The 17,955-nt window shown below is 27.9% G+C and overlaps 1 protein-coding gene across 2 annotated transcripts; it reads right to left on the bottom strand.

Moving 5' to 3' along the window:
- Positions 1-3,426: 3,426 nt before the first annotated feature.
- Positions 3,427-5,742, bottom strand: MYB26 (myb domain protein 26). 2 transcript variants are annotated; one of them, XM_083074781.1, is made up of 4 exons: positions 5,314-5,742; positions 4,958-5,087; positions 4,002-4,779; positions 3,427-3,723 (listed from the first exon to the last, which is right to left on the bottom strand). In XM_083074781.1, exons 1-3 carry the CDS (start codon positions 5,444-5,446, stop codon positions 4,008-4,010), a joined length of 1,035 nt encoding a protein of 344 aa, XP_082930907.1. In that variant the 5' UTR covers positions 5,447-5,742; the 3' UTR covers positions 3,427-3,723; positions 4,002-4,007. The 2 variants fall into 2 exon arrangements, with proteins under 2 accessions (XP_082930907.1, XP_082930908.1); XM_083074782.1 differs by lacking the exon at positions 3,427-3,723 and having other exon boundaries at positions 3,808-4,779; positions 5,314-5,483; positions 5,589-5,742.
- Between the last annotated feature and the right edge of the window lie 12,213 nt (positions 5,743-17,955).

Raw genomic sequence — 17,955 nt, forward strand, 5'->3', positions numbered from 1 at the left:
CGAATTATTGTTTTTCACAAAAAGGAACAGTTGAACTCGTACATCTCATAAGAAGAAAGTGAGTAGGAAGAAATATGATTGAAAAATAAATATATTTAATTTTTTGTTTTTTTAGACAACATAGTCAAGTATTACTATTTTTTAAATTTAATAGTCTTTTTTGTTATTGTTATTTTAAAGGTTATAAATAATTACATTTACAAGTTAATGACTACATTCATCTTCATTTTATATTAATTTGATAATTAACTAAAATCTATTACCATTGTTAATATAAAGTAAGCTTACAAACACTATACAAATGATTGACACATGTGACAACTTCAACTTTAAGACTGATTAACGAATATTCTCTCATTTTATCACCATTTTTATGTATTCTTTTTATTTTTCTCATATCGTCTTTGTTCTTCTTCCCTGTATGTGAGATTATAATGTAATTTTAGCTTCAATTACATAATCTATATAATACTGTATTAATTTTGAAAAAAGTAAATCAAATATCATTTTTCACCACATGATCATTAGAATTCAATTTGCATTATAAGACAATGTGATCAATTGTCACAATATAACTTAGTAGATTCTTAAAACATTATTAGATTTTGCTACGTATATTTAATTTTTTTTTTTAGATTACGGACAAGTTACATTGTGAGTATATATATATATATATATATATATATATATATATATATATATATATATATATATATATATATATATATATATATATATATATATATATATATATATATATATATATATATGAATTCATTCACTCTAAGGATAAGTCTATCTAAACTTACTCCATTAAATAATTCATGTTCTACATTAAATTTCAGCGATTCAATCGTTGAATTTAAAGTTTTTAATGCATAAATCAAGTCTGTAAATTTTTAAAAAAATTTGAAAATGATTTGATACTTCATTTCATTAATTCAAATTGACGGATAATCATAAAATTATTTTATATATTGATTTAAATTAATGAAACAAAGTATCAAGATAGCGAGACAAGTCTTCTTACCAATCTTTGTACCTCTTCAAGACATTGAGGACTTCTAATTTTAATCAAAGCTTCACACTCATCTGGATTAGCTTCAATTCCTCTACAAGTGATCATAAAAAACTTAAGAATTTTCCTCCTTGAACTCTGAGGATACACTTTTCTGGATTTAGTCTCATGTTGTGTTTTCTAAGTTGTTGGAACATCTCAACCAAATCATCAACATGATTTTTAGCAAACTTTATCTTGACAACCATGTCATCAACATATACTTCAATATTTTTGCCTATTTGATAACTAAACACATTGTCCATTAATCTTTGATAAGTAGCACCAACATTTTTTAGGCCAAAAGGCATCCCTCAATAATAAAAAATTGGATTGTTTAGTGACAAATAATACTGTGCTTTCCTCAACTGGGAGATACATCATGATTTGATTATAGCCAGAATAAACATTAAGAAAACTTAAAATGGCATAATCTGAAACTCCATCTACTAGTCTATCAATACTGGGAAGTGGATATGCATCTTTTAGACAAGCTTTATTTAAATATGTGTAATCAACACACATAGCTATCTTCCATTTGATTTTTTCACCATTACAACATTGACTAACCAAGTTGTATATTTAACTTCTATGATGAAGTTGGCATCCAATAATTTTTTTGTTTCTACTTTGAATGCTTCTCTTTTTTCTCCACCCATTTTTCTTCTTTTTTGAGCTATTGGTTTGGCTTCTTTGCAGAAGAGAAGGGAAGAAATAAAAGTTTTGAAAGAGAAGAGAAGGGATCCACTTCTTCTAAGAGTAAGTTTATTTAAACTTAATCTATTCAATAACATGTATTTTACAGTAAATCTCAAGATACAACTATGAATTAAAATTTTTTAAATACATAAATCAATTCTGTTTTATTAATTTAAATCAACATATAAAATGCTTTTATGATTATTTGTCAACACACACACACACACACAATTCAAGACTTAATTAACCGTTTACTCCAAATATCCTTGTAATTGTAAGTGTAAAGAAATTCTAATAACACACACACACACAATTCAAGACTTAATTAACCGTTTACTCCAAATATCCTTGTAATTGTCAATAACCGTTTACTCCAAATATCCTTGTAATTGCAAGTGTAAAGCAAATCGGATAGTTAAGACTTAATTAAACGTTTACTCCAAATATCCTTGTAATTGTAAGTGTAAAGAAATTCTAATAACTACGAGAAAATCGGATAGTTAGGTCTAAGCCTTTTTTATTTCTATGTAAAAAGAAAAATCCTTTAATGAGTTATAGATAAAAATAGATAAAGTTATGATGATCTAACTCATTTTTAACAATTCAAGACTTAATTAACCGTTTACTCCAAATATCCTTGTAATTGTAAGTGTAAAGAAATTCTACAAACTACGAGCAAATCGGATAGTTAGGTCTAAGCCTTTTTTATTTCTATGTAAAAAAAAAATCCTTTAATGAATTATAGATAAAAATAGATAAAGTTATGATGATCTATGACTCTTTTTTATTTTTATATTACCTTAATTTTGTCTATTTAATGAATGAGTTACATAATGCTAATTTGATTTTTTTAAATTATTTTCTTTAATCGGTTAGGTTTTATGAAAAATAATTATTTATGAGTTGTTATTAATTAATAAAAGTTTTTATTTTAAGAGTTCTTTTGCAATTGTGCTCGCTTAAACTTCTTTTTAATAAGAAAACAAGTCTAAAACAGTTGAATAAATCTAATCGATCTTAAATTAATTTGCTTTTTAAAAACATTAATTAAGGAAGTTGCTATATAAGTTGTTATTTAACTTTTAAATTTAAGTTATTATATAAAATGAAAATTGTTGACTCAAATCTAATATCTTATGAGAAATTTCAAATTAAAAAATTAATAAATATTTTATATTAATAATATAACTAATTAAATAAATTATAAGCATCATAATTTTTTATCCATCTTTTTTTTTTCCATCAAGAGATAAGATGACATTTTGTTGTTCTTAAACATTTGTCAAAGTTTAACTAATTTAGAAGGAATGTACAATTTTTCCTGCTTGAGAAAGCGAATTTCAAGATAGAATTTAGATTTATTGTAGTCAGGAATCTTTGCCATGTTTATGTAATCGGCTAATTAGGATCTTTGGACGAGGATTAGACATTTTACTTTTATTTCAAGAAACCTAACTTAAAAAAAACAAACATTTGAGATGTAGAGCGTCAAATTTCATTTAAAAAAAAAAACTTCATTAATTCGACTGTATAAATGTATGAACAGAGATACTTTTTAGTACAGAAAAATAAACTAAAAAATTAGAGGAATATGCCAAAATATGGTTTCACTATATGGTTTCACTGTTAATATATGCATAGTTTTACGTACCAATCAACGTCAAGGAATCTTAATTAACAAAAATTTTATCTTTGATTACAAGATAGTTAACATTTGTCCATGCTCTAAACAGTTACGATAACCCCATAATGTATAAAGTATATGCATGATGGACTCCAACCTAGGTGACACTTTTTTAAGGACACTTTGTCCTCGATCGAGTTGACCATGATGTGTACGTCTTTTGTCTTTGTTGGGCATCGTCATCCATTAATCACAGAGAGAGAGAGAGGAAGCAATGGAACTATGAGTTAAAGTACACAACTAGCTAGGCACATGATTGGTGAACAAACATATACATGTAGCTCTGCATCAATAATTCATATATAGTATTAGGTGACAAATATGTGAAAGAACCTAGACACATTTATGGAACTTCAGCAGACATCGATTAAAGGAAGAAACCCCTGAACTAGCAAGGTTCAGGTTTACCAATAAAAGAAGATCTACACTTTTGTGCAAAAGTTCAAGAAACAATTAATGCATGGAAACAATTGAGCTCATTGATCATTTAAGAGATTCCCCCACTATTAAATTAAATATACTATAAATAGATAAAATTAAATTCATATCTATATATAGTACCAATGTTCAAGCCTCCCATCCTGAAGGAATAATAGGGTTTTTGACTATTTGGCTGCTTGATACCGATGAAGTTGTTGAAGATGGCAGTGAAGACACGAAGGCATCAATGTTGTTCTCTAATTGATTCGCTGCCACTGCTAGATCTTGTGGATAATACTGAAATTTTGCTGTGGCATCATGTTGCTCCTGTGAAGCAGATGAGTATGGGATGGTACAAACATAGTCCTCAATGCTCTCACTGACTAATTTTGGCTCAGTTGGTTCTACTGAGTGACATGGATCGTATTGCTGCAATGGAGTTGGGTTGATGAATTTGTCAACAACATAATATGAGGTGGTGTCACTTTTGGAGATTTGATTTTCTTGAGTTGGATTGAGATGTAGAGGTACATAACCCAATGACCATGTATCTTCATAAGACGATGGAAGAACTATTTCTGGTATTGGATTCTGAATATGAAGGAAATTAGCATTGTAATTGTTAATGTCAAACTTGATATCATTGCTATGATCAAGACCTTGTAGGATTGGGGATGGTGTGGGAACGTAGAGCTGGTCAGGGTGATGATGAAAGTTTAGGATCACATTAGGGTTTGTAGCAGTAAAAGGGAATAAACTTTCCATGGAACCAATATTGCCTTGGCTGTGAAAATCAGAAAATGTGGCCAAAGGTGGAATAGCATCATGAGCAAGTATTTTCTTCTTTATGCTTGAATTCCAAAAGTTTTTCACCTCATTATCTGTTCTTCCTGGTAGGTGTTTGGCTATCTGAGCCCACCTGTACCCAAATTTGAGAAAAAGTAAATAAAGCAACATTTTGATCATAATGTTGATGATGATGCACATAAAAAGAACAACGGGGACAAAGAAAAGTAGAAAGAAAGAAAAAAGAAAAAAATAGAACACGTGACTAATTAACAATGTCAAGATTATACTGAAATAAACCATGGTTATACCTGTTGCCTAAAATACTGTGGAGTTCGATAATGAGGGCTGCTTCTTGAGGAGAGAAACTTCCACGTTTCAAATCAGGTCTCAGATAATTTATCCATCTTAATCTGCAACTCTTTCCACACCTTTGAAGGCCTAGCACATCATGAAATGAACACATAATAAGAAACTCAAAAGTTTTGAAACTCTTGATTCTGTTTAGATACAGGTTTAAGAGAGTTTTCTTATTAATATAAAGAATTTTTTTCAATAAAAAAGTTCTTAGAAACACATCTAATTTGTATGTAAGCTGAGTCCAACGAAGAAAATGAGAGGTAAGAAGAGTTGAGGTAAAATTGTTAATTGTATATATGTATATTACCTGCAAGTTTAGGGACAGAGCTCCAGCAACCATGTCCAAAAGTTGCGATGTAGTTGATGAGTTTTTCATCTTCTTCAGGTGACCATAACCCTCTTTTGACCTTCTGCTTGTTGCAGCAAGAGTGATGGCCCATGTTTTTCTCTCTTATCTCAATTTCTAGTTTCAAAGTACTAATGCACCCAATGGAGAACAATATGAGTTATTTTTTAAGAGAAAAGGTGAGATGTGAGGACAAAGGAAGCAGTATTAGTGTCTAGGTTTTAGCCCAAACTTACAAAGAGGTTGCATTGAATAATGATGAGAAGAATGGCTATGATTCAGAGAAATGGATGATATGAAGCAAAAGTGTGTAGAGTGAGGTGGTGAATTTAATGTAGCATAGTGGACCAGTTATATGGTTTGTGGAAAAGAGCTAAAAGCTGCTATGTCACCCTGCAAGAGTTGTATGCCTTATAAAGGATCCTTCATTGCTCACAGCCATAATGGGTTGTACACGTGTCACACATGCAGCTGGTAGGACCCTATTTGTTGCCAGGTCCCACCTGTTCAAAATTACTGTCTCTTGTCCTTTAATAGAAATAAGTAATAATATATTACTCTAGTCTTATTTATAAGAAAAAAAGTCAATTAATTGAGTTTAATTTTATTAATTTCATAATACTTTTTAAAAATATTTTGGTTAATAGTAATAAAAGAGACCTGTTGTTAAAAAATCATCTTTTTTATTAAAAGAAGAACAATTTAAAAAATCATTAAATAAAATAAAAGTGATTAAAATTTTTTTATATTTAAAAATAAATGTATATAATTTTTTTTCTTACAAGAAGAAACAAAGGAAGTGTCTTTGGTTTCATATAATTTTTTTTGGAGATAATACTATATAATTATGTATTATCCTATCTCTAACAAATCTCAAACTAGTTTTTACTTGACATATCATTTATTATAAGATAAAATAAGTGATACACCGACATGTAATCATAAATTAATTATTTATAGTAAATTTTTAATTTTCATAAAAATAAAAAAATCATATTAACATATATATATATATATATATTATTTTTAATGTATAATCATTAAACTGTTTTTATAATTTTTTAAAACATTTTCTCTCTGAGTGTTAAGTAAGCCAATGAATTATTTTCCTATTTTGGAGATGGCATATATATCTTTGTCAGTTTTGTCCCTTTGCAAGTGGTAACAATTAGAAAAAGATACATGACGAATGATCATGATAAAGCGGGGTATAGCTTTAAGAATTTATTTGTTTTAATATATATATGATGAGCCATGAGGTGCTAACTACAAGATATATGTCTCTTTTATTGAAAAACTTGCATGCTTGTATTTTGAAAAAGATCTCACGTGAAAATCATTCATAAGTAAAGGTGGAGTTGAGTCGAAGACACACATAGAAGTCAAGACCTAAGTTGCCTAACACAATTAACTACAATAATTATTTTTTCTTACCTTTATGCGGTAATTTCAAATTGCTATTTTCCTTTACGCGGTGTTTGATAGAGGATACGGAAGGGACATACGTTAGGTACGGAACTAGCACTATTAAGATGTGTATTAATACATATATTAAAGTGAAACTTGTAATACAGTGAGTTGCAATAGTGTTATATTACTCTTAATTGTATTATGATGTTAAGTTAAAATGTTTGTGTTGAGGAGATTCATGGGGTCAAATGATCTCTTTTGAGCTTCATTGGTGTTGAGAGAGAGTTTTCTAGACATACCTAATTTGACCATAAAGGAAAGAGTATATAAGGTTTATGTTTTGAACAGGACCTCATAAACTCATTTTCCTTAGGTTTTTAGAGAGAAGGTTTCTACTGTGAACTCTTTTTCTCTCAATCTTCTTATCATCTTCTTCTTAATTCTTTTCTAAGTTTCGTTCTTGTGATTCAGGTGAAGGAAACCTCGAATCAAACTGTTGAATTTGTTGTGGGACTAGTCGTTCTTCTTCTACCTTGAAGTTGAGTTATCCGAGGTAAGGAAAGCTAGATCTTTGTTTCTTTATTATGTGATGGAGTTGTTCGATGATATTGGTGTTGAATGTGGTTTGGATTTCAAATTAAAATGGATGAATTGATGATATTGGTGAAAAGAGGTGTGAGGGTTGAGGTTGAGTTGCATGAAGTAGGAGATGTGATGATTTGAATGTGTGGTTATTGCATGTTGATTTTTGTGCATGATTTAAGTTGAGTAAAAACATTATATTTTGTTGCATGTGTTGGATTTATGCTGGGTTGTAGGTTGTGGCTCAAAATCAAGTTTTACATATGCAGAATTCTGATGTCACGTCGAATGCGCCTTCAAGGTGCCAGGTGTTGTTCTAACTCGAGGTTCTTTGTCTCGATCACTGACATCATGTGTGATGAAAGAGACTTGTTTTGGGTTGGAACTGTATCGGGCATGGTTGAATGGTGCCAAGTGTGGGAGCCTTGAAAGCCCTCTGACTTGGTGACGTCGAGCCTAATGTTGTCAGGTGCCCAGCATGGCCAAGCCAGAGCTTTCTATCTAGATTTCGTTGGGCGTCGAAGTGATGTCTTTAGATGAGACTCAGGTAGAGACTTTTTGTCTGAGATGGGACTAGGCATGGTATTTTACCATGCCATGCATGAGGTCCTAGGTAGGGATGGCAACGGGGCGGGGCGGGTATGGGTTTCATGATACTCGTCCCTGTCCTCGCGAGGCAAACTCATCCCTGTCCCCGTACCCGTACCCGTCGGGTATGTAATTTTCATCCCCATCTCCATCCCCGTCGGGTATCGGGTATACCCGTAACTGTACCCGTCAAAATTTTTTTTAATATAATATTTTTAATTTTTTTTAATTATATTATAATTATAATTAGATTATTTCTTTATCTCATATTATAATAAATAATCACACATAAAAAAATATTAAAATTCTTTAATATAATTAAATTGAAAGTGGATATTAAATTAAAAATGGAAACGGGGACGAGTACGGGTACGAGTACGTGGAGGGTAAGTACATACTCGTACCCATACTCGATTTAATATATCGGGTTTTACCCGTACCCGTACCTGTACCCGGTCAAACCGGGTATTTCTTGTCAAAGTCGGGACGGGTTCGAGTATTACCCATGGGTACGGGTATATTTGTCATCCCTAGTCCTAGGGGCCTTTGCCTTAGCCATGCTGGGCATGGGTTGTGTATCATTGGGCGATGGCAAGGTAATGAACTCCCTACCTAGTTGACGTCAGACGCAAGGTGAGTAGCGCCAGACGCGAGTTATTGAAGTAAAACATGATGGTATGGTTGATGAAATGTTTGTTTTCTTATTATTTTGAGTTGTATATGATAATATGATGAACGAATTGTAGTGATGACGTAGTATACGATGAAGTAGACATGAGTTGTAAGTTGTGTGTTGACTATGTTATGTGTTGACTGTGCAACTATGTTGAAAGCATTATGTATTATTGAGATGCATGTTGATAAATAGTTGAGAATGAGTTGTGATGATTAAGATGTGAGTTAAAAAGTTGTGTGTTGATTTTGCTATTATGTTGAAGTTATAATGAGCTACTGTGTTGACCATTTTGAATTAGAGGAGATGTTTTCGAAAGTTTCATATTCCATTGTGTTGATATTATATTGTGGTGCTCTAAGAGCCCAATTTGTTAAAAAATCCTTCTTGGAAAGTTGATCCTTGAAGTAGATGCTATATTGTTCTCCTCTATGACTTTGTTGGTATTGTGTGTGGGTAAAGTCGAGACACATATGTATGAAACGACCACAATATAGGGGTTAAGTCGAGCTATACTGATTACAAGTGACCAATTGAGTAAAGTACAATGTTGAAAACTTATAGTTCCTAATCGAGTACCGGAAGGTTGTAGTATTTGGAGGATAATTAGTGGGTTAATCCCATAGGAGACTTGGTTAAGCTACCTAATGTTGTGGTATAAGGTCGTACCCAGTTGTTCTATCCTAACATTAGTACTATACTTTCTTGTTTGAGTGGCGATATTTGAGAAACTAAGTTATATTGTGGATTTATATCCAAATTGCTGTTGATTTAGTAAGCTCGTAAGGATCACCCTGTGTTGTCGATTCGGTAGGATCAAACCACTTAAACTGCTCACCTTGTGTTGTAGGATATCTCCTAATTGAAATACATGATGATGCATATGAGTTGCTGTATTGAGCATATGATGTGTTAAAGTTGACTGTGTTGTTCATATACTATGTTAAGTTGAAATGATTTGTGATGTTGTATTGATAGTTAAAATTGTATTGTCTTAATTTATGTGTTGTATATTATATAGTTCAATTGTTGTCATGTTCAAGATGAAATGATTATGTGATATTCTTGTGATGTAATCTAAATATTAGTGTCTTATAGAGAAATTTACCTGACAGCAAAAATAAAATTAATGGCCATATTGTTATGTCGATGATTAAAAAAACAAAAAAGAGATAAACCGTGATTTTCGTATTTGAGAACTTAAAGGAATATGACTCTTCAACTTGGAAAACCTTTCTCGAAGGTTTTCTTTCCAAACATAATTGCTCGGTGTTTGAATACATGCTTTGTAATGATGTTTCATAGACAAATGTCACTCTTATTATTACTAAGAAAATATTCCTTTAAGTTTAATACACTTATATTATTAGTGTAAAAATTTGTAGATTGTCAATTAATTAGAAATAATCTTTAGTTAGATTTTTAAGATATAATTATTATAAAAATTAACACATCATAATTTGGGAGTGAATGATATTACTTATAAAAAATAATTATACTATCAACAAATATATCATTTATTCTTATTATTTTATCATTAAAATGTACGTGTAGGTTGTATAAAGATTTTTTTTACATCATTTTTTAATTATAAACTATCATGTATGGTAAAATAATTGGTTGACTTTTTACAAATACTATATAATATGTGGGGGGAAAATAATATGTAATTATTCATAAGAAAGTATACATATTATACTATTTTCTACATTTTAAATAAATAAATACAAAGATATATATGATTATGTATTAATGTAAAAACTATTAGTGTTTTATCCTCACATCACATGTACACAAATTGCATAAAAGAAGTTAAATATGAATTCCAAACTACACTCAATTTACTCAGTTTTCTTTTAAAAAAATAAGAATAAAATTTATTTGTCTACGATTCATCAAATTATTCAATAATATTATTTATTGTACTTTATATTTTTCCATGTAAACTTAAACTATAATAAAGTAAACTATATATAATTCTACTTATTCGATGAAATTGATGATTGACTCTATCTTATATGAAGTTGTGATTTATCCTAACCTTTTCTTTCATATTTTTGTCGACTCTAGCATTTAATTATAAAAAGATGTATTATTCAAATTAAACTTCCCATTAATTTTCTTTTATATATATAATTAACATGAAACAAGTTTTTTCACGTTAACCCAATTTACTCTATGTTCAAATATCAAGATTCAAAAAGTCTAGTGATCACGCAATACAGGTCAAGAGGTTTCAAAATGTTCATGGAGTTGGATGTCAAATTTGTGACTTATACTTGAGCCCCATAAATGAGCCGTAACGAAAAAATTATAGGTACACACTTTCTCTTATAGTATGCTACTTTATTATTTTGCAAATTTATTGTGGCATTAAAGTGTTTTTACAAGTATTATTTGGCATCCATCCATCCACATTCATCATTAGTTCAGTACTCTAAACTTCAGATCCAATGGAAAGATCATTTAAGCATAATTAGATGATAACTTTTGTTATTTTTATAAATTATTTTGAGTTAATTTTGTAAAAAAGTAAATAAGGAAAATAGTTATATATTATATCAAATATAACTTCAATCAATTGATATTTAAAATGTTTAAAGCAGTTGAGAAAGTTGTGATATAGATTCATGCGGAGGATTGAGAGCTTATATTTTATCCTTAACATCATTATTGTAATATTTTTACTGATAAAAAAGAAGTTTAATTATGTTATTATGGTGATTTTGGGGAGAAAAAAAAGTTAGAGAGAATAATTTTTTTTATTAATATTCGGGAAAGAAAAGATGGTGTGAGGAAAAAAAAATTTAGTAAAAAATAAAAGCTTTCTTAAAATGAAGGCTTTAATTAATGTATAAAGTGAAAAAATTACGGGACCATTTGGAAAAATTGAAATGACTTATCCATCATTTTATTTCGGATTATGAACACATGCTATTAATAGTAAATATGGTCTTACTTTTTTTCTTTAAAAAAAGTAAATATGGTTTTATATCGCACATTTTTTTTACTTGCTTACATTTTTGATCAAACAACTCACAAAAATGTCTCACTTTTTTTTTTCTCTTTAATTTTCTTTTTTCTAATCTACTTACTTTTTTTTCCTCCGATATTTATTATCGAAACTAAACATTATGGAAAGAGGCATTTTTATATTTACTCACTTATTTCATTTTCATATAGTATAACCAAAATTATTAGAGAGATAAAAAACGGGAAAACATCCTCTCCCTTTTTTTTTATTATCTCTATTTATTTCATTTTCTAAAATTTTCAAAACATAAATAAAATGAAGATAATATACGTTATAAGAAAGTGACATTTATATTTTTAAAAATTTAGAAATAAAAATTGAAAAGAAAAAGAAACAAAGAGAATATTTTCCTATGAAAAACAATGATTGGCTCAAACACCAACTACCTTCGATTTCTTGTCAACCGCAAAAACACATTTTAAATATTAATAGTGATAAACACATTTCTTTCTTACTTTATTTTCTTGATTTGCAATTCATCTCATAATATATCTTATTAAGTTATAATATTCATTAGTAATTTTTATTGAAGTGTGATGTTATGATATAAAAAAAACTATTATTTAAAATTAAGTAACAATTCTTAATTAAATAATTTTATTTATAAATTAAAAAATAATATATATTTTTTTAATTTTTCTCCTTTCAATAAATAACAGAAACTACAAATAATTTTCAAAAAAATAAAAAAGTTACGTATTATAAACCTTTCATTATTTAGAAATAAAAAACTAGTTACTTGTTATATATTTATTATGATTATGTAATTTTTTATTTTTAATATTTAGTATTTTATATATATTAAATTAATTATGTAAATTTTATTACTAATTTTTAATATTTTTTTTGAAGGGATTAATTTTTAATATTAAAATATTATTTATCGTGTTTAATTAAATTAATATTTTATTATAATAATCATATTAATTTTTTAAATTGTCAAAAAATGAAATATAAATAAAAAAATTATTACTTATAAAATTCTACCATTAAAGAAAAATATATTAAAATGTAGAATAAGTTACTTAAAAAAATAATATGACATTGTAAATTTCATTTTAAGTAAAATAAGAACTTTAATATATTTCTTATAAAAATCAGCGTTAAAAATACTCTTAACTAGTATTTATAATTTGATACAGCATTTTGTAAACTTTTGTACATTATCATTTATTTTAAATTATTAAAAAATGTTTTACAATTATATTGTTGTTTAGCATATAGTTGCTAAAGTTGGAATGGACACGTGACTTAATTAAGAACCAACCCGGTCACCGATTTGAATAATTCAAAAAATTGAGGAAGCAAAAGAGACCATTTAAATTCAATTGAATAAAAACTTATGTAAATATAACTTATATTTTTAATTTTATTAAATAGTTTCATTCTATTTTTTTTTAAAAATAAATAAAGACTCGTATACAAAATTCATGCATAAATTTTAGTATATATTATCCAATTATTTATTAAATATTTTTTATGTTAAAAATATTTTGTTATTATCAATTTAACATAAAATGTGAACACAACTTTCACCCATTTGATTGAACATTGCTACTTAAAAATATTATCTATAATAATATATAAAAGTGATATAATATTTTTGTATACACATTTTTAAGATATTTTTAACCTTTATTTATTTTAATAACTATATTCTCTGTTGTTTTTAACATATGACACTAGTAAAGTTGTTACAGCCGGTAACGACTTCTACATGACTAAATTCAAGCCATTCTTAATTACAAAAAAAAATATATGTGGTATTGGTGTCGCTATATATACATCATAGCGACACTGTAATAAATTGTCCCAATTAAATAGTTTCAAAACAGCCTTATTTACATAATTAATTTTGAAAAATACTCAATGATCAATCAGCCATAACTTCATTGCAGTTTTGTAACTCTCACACGCACAACATTTACGAGGCATGGAATGTCTTTCCTTTACTAATATTACTTTACTCTAATTTTTGTTTACAATAGGCATCACAAAATTTTATTTTAGCCTAATTAATCCTTAAATTTTATCTGATTTGTAAATAGGAATCATGAATTTTAATTTTGTTTCATTTAATCTTTAAACTTTACTTATTTTATAAATAAACACCCTCAACTTTAATTTCAATTTAATTAATTTTGACATTTGATAATTTATTATTTTTACAAATTTTTCATATTATCAATTTAGAGTTAAATTATTTATCTTAAATATCAATCATTCACTAATCTTTTTTTTATGTTACCATTTTTTTCCCAAAATATAATAAAATATGAGTTTAAACAAATGATAAAAATAATTAAAAAAAGTCTTTATTTGATTTTTTATTCTTCTAAATTATATGGTATTTTAATATATATGAAAAAAAATAATATATATGTACCAAAAAAACTTAATAAATAAGCGTGATTAAGATAAATAAATGATTTATATTTTTTATCTTGGTAATTTAATCTCAATGTAATATAAGATATTTATAAAAAAAATAATTAAGATAAAATTGAAATCAAGGTATTTATTTGTAAAAATAATAAAGTTTAAGATAAATTATAATAAAATTAAAATTTATGATGTCTATTTATTAATAAGACAAAATTTAAAGATTAATTGGATTAAACTTAAAATTTGTAGTATCTATTTACAAAAGAATTGAAGTTTAAAAGGGTTAAATATTTTTTTTTCCTGAAATAAAGTTGTAAAAACTAAATTAAAATTAATAGCACATTAACTTCAAATAGATAAAACTAAACTATTATATGGATAAATTTCCAAGTACACGGCTTTTAATAAGTAATAAAGTAATGAGTAGAATATCATTTCAATCAAAACAATGTAATTATAAAATATGATAATTAATTTTAATTATTTAGCTAAACAGTATAATAAAACTTCAAATAGAGCTAATTACAAAATAAAACAAAGTGAAAAAAATATGTGCTAACAATGTAATCTTATTTTTTATGTTTTCATATTATATTATATTATATTATATTATATTATATTATATAATATTATATATATATATATAATAAGTTTGTTAATTTTAATAGTAATTATCCTAAACCTTATAAGAAGACTAATTACATTAAATATGTGTAACATTCCACTTTTTTTAAATAGGTTAATAAAATATTTTTTAATTAATTAATTGAGATTCAAAATATTCAGAGTGATTTGATAATGTAATATCTATTAATTATCTTTTTAAATTTAAATATGTGAGGTTAATTAGTTGGACTTTTTACGTAGTGACAAACTATGTGTGTGATCGGACGTGGTTCTTTGTTTGAACCTACAAATTTTGTTCATGTATGTGCAGATGGTTTGTGTATATAAATGATTATGATAAGTGAAAGTGATACATGATGAATTGTGAAATAATAAAGAGATAAGTGATAAAACATGATGTATTATAAATGATATGTGGTAAGCGAATTTGTGTAGTAATGTATTGAGTTTTGAATGTCATACATTATGTGCATTTGTGTTTTGTGATGGATATGATGTGAAATGTATCGTTAGAAAATGTCCCCTTGTGTAAAAGTTTGGGAATTAGTCCTTAGGGATATTTTGACTTGGAAAGCCCTAGTCTCGCTCATTGTGTGCATGAGACATATTTTGTGCGACTTAGCTATCTGACGAGATCCTAGTAGTGTATCATTCTAGTGAGAGTGTTGTGACGAGATGACCTGACATATACTCCTAGACTACTTAGCCTTTGAGTAGGGAAAAATGTTTTTACTAACGTTACATACATATAAATTAGGAGACTCTAGTCTGTACAATCATAACATTTTGCTTGTGTTTACACTGTATTTTGATTGATATTGTGATAAAATGAGATATAAACTAAGTTGAAATTATTGTATGGAGTGATGAGTAGTTTAATTATTGGTTTTATATATAATGTTTGTGTGTGACTATCCGGTCTTATTTTATATTGGTAGTTAGAGTGAGATATGTTCTCACTCTCCTATTTTTTCTCGTACGTAGATGATTATATGTGATTGTAGGCGCTTCCTTTTCAGTGGAGTCTAGTTGAATGAAAGGAGAATTCTAATACTTGTGATATCGGGAATATTAAATTATGGTTCATGTTTTATGATTTAGAAATTATAGTTTAATTTTCTTCGAACATACTTTCCTTAAAGTTTGTAATAGCTAGACGCGGGTTTATTTTATTTGAATTTCGAATATGATAATCTTTATCTCTGTTTGAAGTTATTCAAGTACTATATTATTTTTATAATTATTATATTATATATGCGGAATTGAGAGTGTTACAAAATATGAATATCCAACTTAACCCATTATTTCAAATTCAAATTTTTTAATATATAATCGTGTTGAATATTCAAATGAAGAGTTTTGTTCCTATTAGGCTTGAACAAAATTTTCTCTAATAAAAATACATGTAGTGTATATCAGTAAAATAAATATGCATATTCATTAAATTCTTAAAATAAATGCATGAAGAATAAAGTTAATTGAAATAAGAATTTAGTGCAAATACTGAAAGTCAAACAGCAATAGGGTAAGAGGGACATGAAGAAGAATCTGATAGTCGGCAACTTTGTTTAGCAGTACAGCATCTCATTATGTTAGACGGAAAGCAAACCATGCTTCTGTTTAGGGATTCCATCAATCATACGGCTAAAAATAATAGTCTCACCTAATCATTCTGATTCAATATTCTTCATTCTAAAAATAACAGCCTCACCTATATATATTCAAATCAATCAAATTCAATATTTTAGTTCAGATATTAGTTCCGTGATTTGAAACTCCACTTGAAATATTTATATATCAACTTGAACCCCTTCCTAATTTTATTTTGCATGCCCAATAGATGTCATTTTTAGTTAACAGTAATGGTTATCTAAACCATACAACTTGTAGTGTTTGATCTTATTGTGTTCTCTTTGTTTCTGTCCTTGTTGTTACAACCGAGATGCATTATTTTTTGGTCTCGTGTTTTATTCTGATTTATTTCTGAAACGCATCAAACATAAAATAGAACTCATGTTTTGTTTTGTTCCATTCTAACATGTTCACCAAACCGCTACTAAACTTTCTTTTCAAATTTTTACACCATTTAATTAACATTCAGAATAACTATTTAAAAGTCATATCAAAGATTTATTCTGATTGATTAATGGTTTTTTATTTTTACTTTGATAATGATTGTGTAGCAAACTTACTTTAAAGTCAAACTTTTTTTTTTTTGTTTTACAGAATTTTATCAAAATCTTGAGGGTCTAGTAAGAGACAGGCCACAGACACTACATTTGACAGGTGCCGAATATATTCTCATTTCTATTGATCACCTTATTTTTCTATATATGTTTGTTTTCATACTATTGTTAATTGTTTAGTCACTGTTCTTTCACCTTTCAGTGTCCTTCTCCTGAGCTGTTTTCATGATTTACAATTTATACTTTGAAGAAGTAATTAATATATTAATTCTTCTTCTATTGCTAAAGTTTCAATGCCAAATGTATGCTAAATAAACTAATCTTTCTGAACCTTTTCAGCACAGGAAAGAGTCAATTTATTCCCTTGCCTGTAGAAGCATTTTCAATTAAAAGGAAGAGATGGTGTTGCGGTAAAATGGTTCGTGTAACATGTTGCTTCTGAGAGAAAAAGTGGAGGCTTAGAATGCTTGAGTTAGAAGAAACGGGTAGTCCAAAAACAAGATTCGTAATTAATTGTTGCACATGCCGCATTTAATACAACTAGGCTCTTTTTCTTTATTTGTTGAGCCATCAGTGGCGACTATAGTTGTCAGAGTTTTGTTTTTTCCAAGCTTATGGAGAGATCATAACAAGTACATGCAAGAATGCTATGCAGTTGCTTGTCCTGTACTGAGTCCAGATTGGTTTTGGTATGAGTCATTTTCAGTCAAAAACTTGTTTCCTCCAATTCTTTTCCTCTCTCAAGAGGGTGAGGAATTTGTTCTAGTATAAGGAAAGAAATATCAAGATATATATTATACAACAAGATCCGAAAAAAGAAAGTAGGGTTGCTTCTTGCTTACCTAAACTTATCTTTAAGCCACATATATGATACCTTGCTGCATAACCAGATGATATCAATTTGAATACTTTAGATAGCAGAACTACAATGAAACTAAACAATGTTGAATTCACAAATCACCGCATACATGATTTTTTCTTTGGATAGGATTGATATTTATAGTAGTAATGGAACCAAAAGTTGATTTGATTCACACTTTTACCTCAGTTATGCTAGAGATGAATACTTGCTTTGCTTACACACATGCACACCAAGATTGGAATATTGCAATGGTAAA

The sequence above is a fragment of the Cajanus cajan genome, chromosome 5 (assembly GCF_000230855.2).
Source record: "Cajanus cajan strain Asha chromosome 5, NIPB_CcT2T_4, whole genome shotgun sequence".
Lineage (NCBI taxonomy): Eukaryota > Viridiplantae > Streptophyta > Magnoliopsida > Fabales > Fabaceae > Cajanus > Cajanus cajan.

Bases quoted from the DNA above. Each gene is read 5' to 3' on its own strand.
- MYB26 (XM_083074781.1), bottom strand. From the start codon at position 5,446: ATGGGCCATCACTCTTGCTGCAACAAGCAGAAGGTCAAAAGAGGGTTA. The intron at 5,088-5,313 runs GTAATATACATA...ATGATGTGCTAG, and splicing joins CTCTGTCCCTAAACTTGCAG to GCCTTCAAAGGTGTGGAAAG. The intron at 4,780-4,957 runs GTATAACCATGG...ATTTGGGTACAG, and splicing joins CACAGTATTTTAGGCAACAG to GTGGGCTCAGATAGCCAAAC.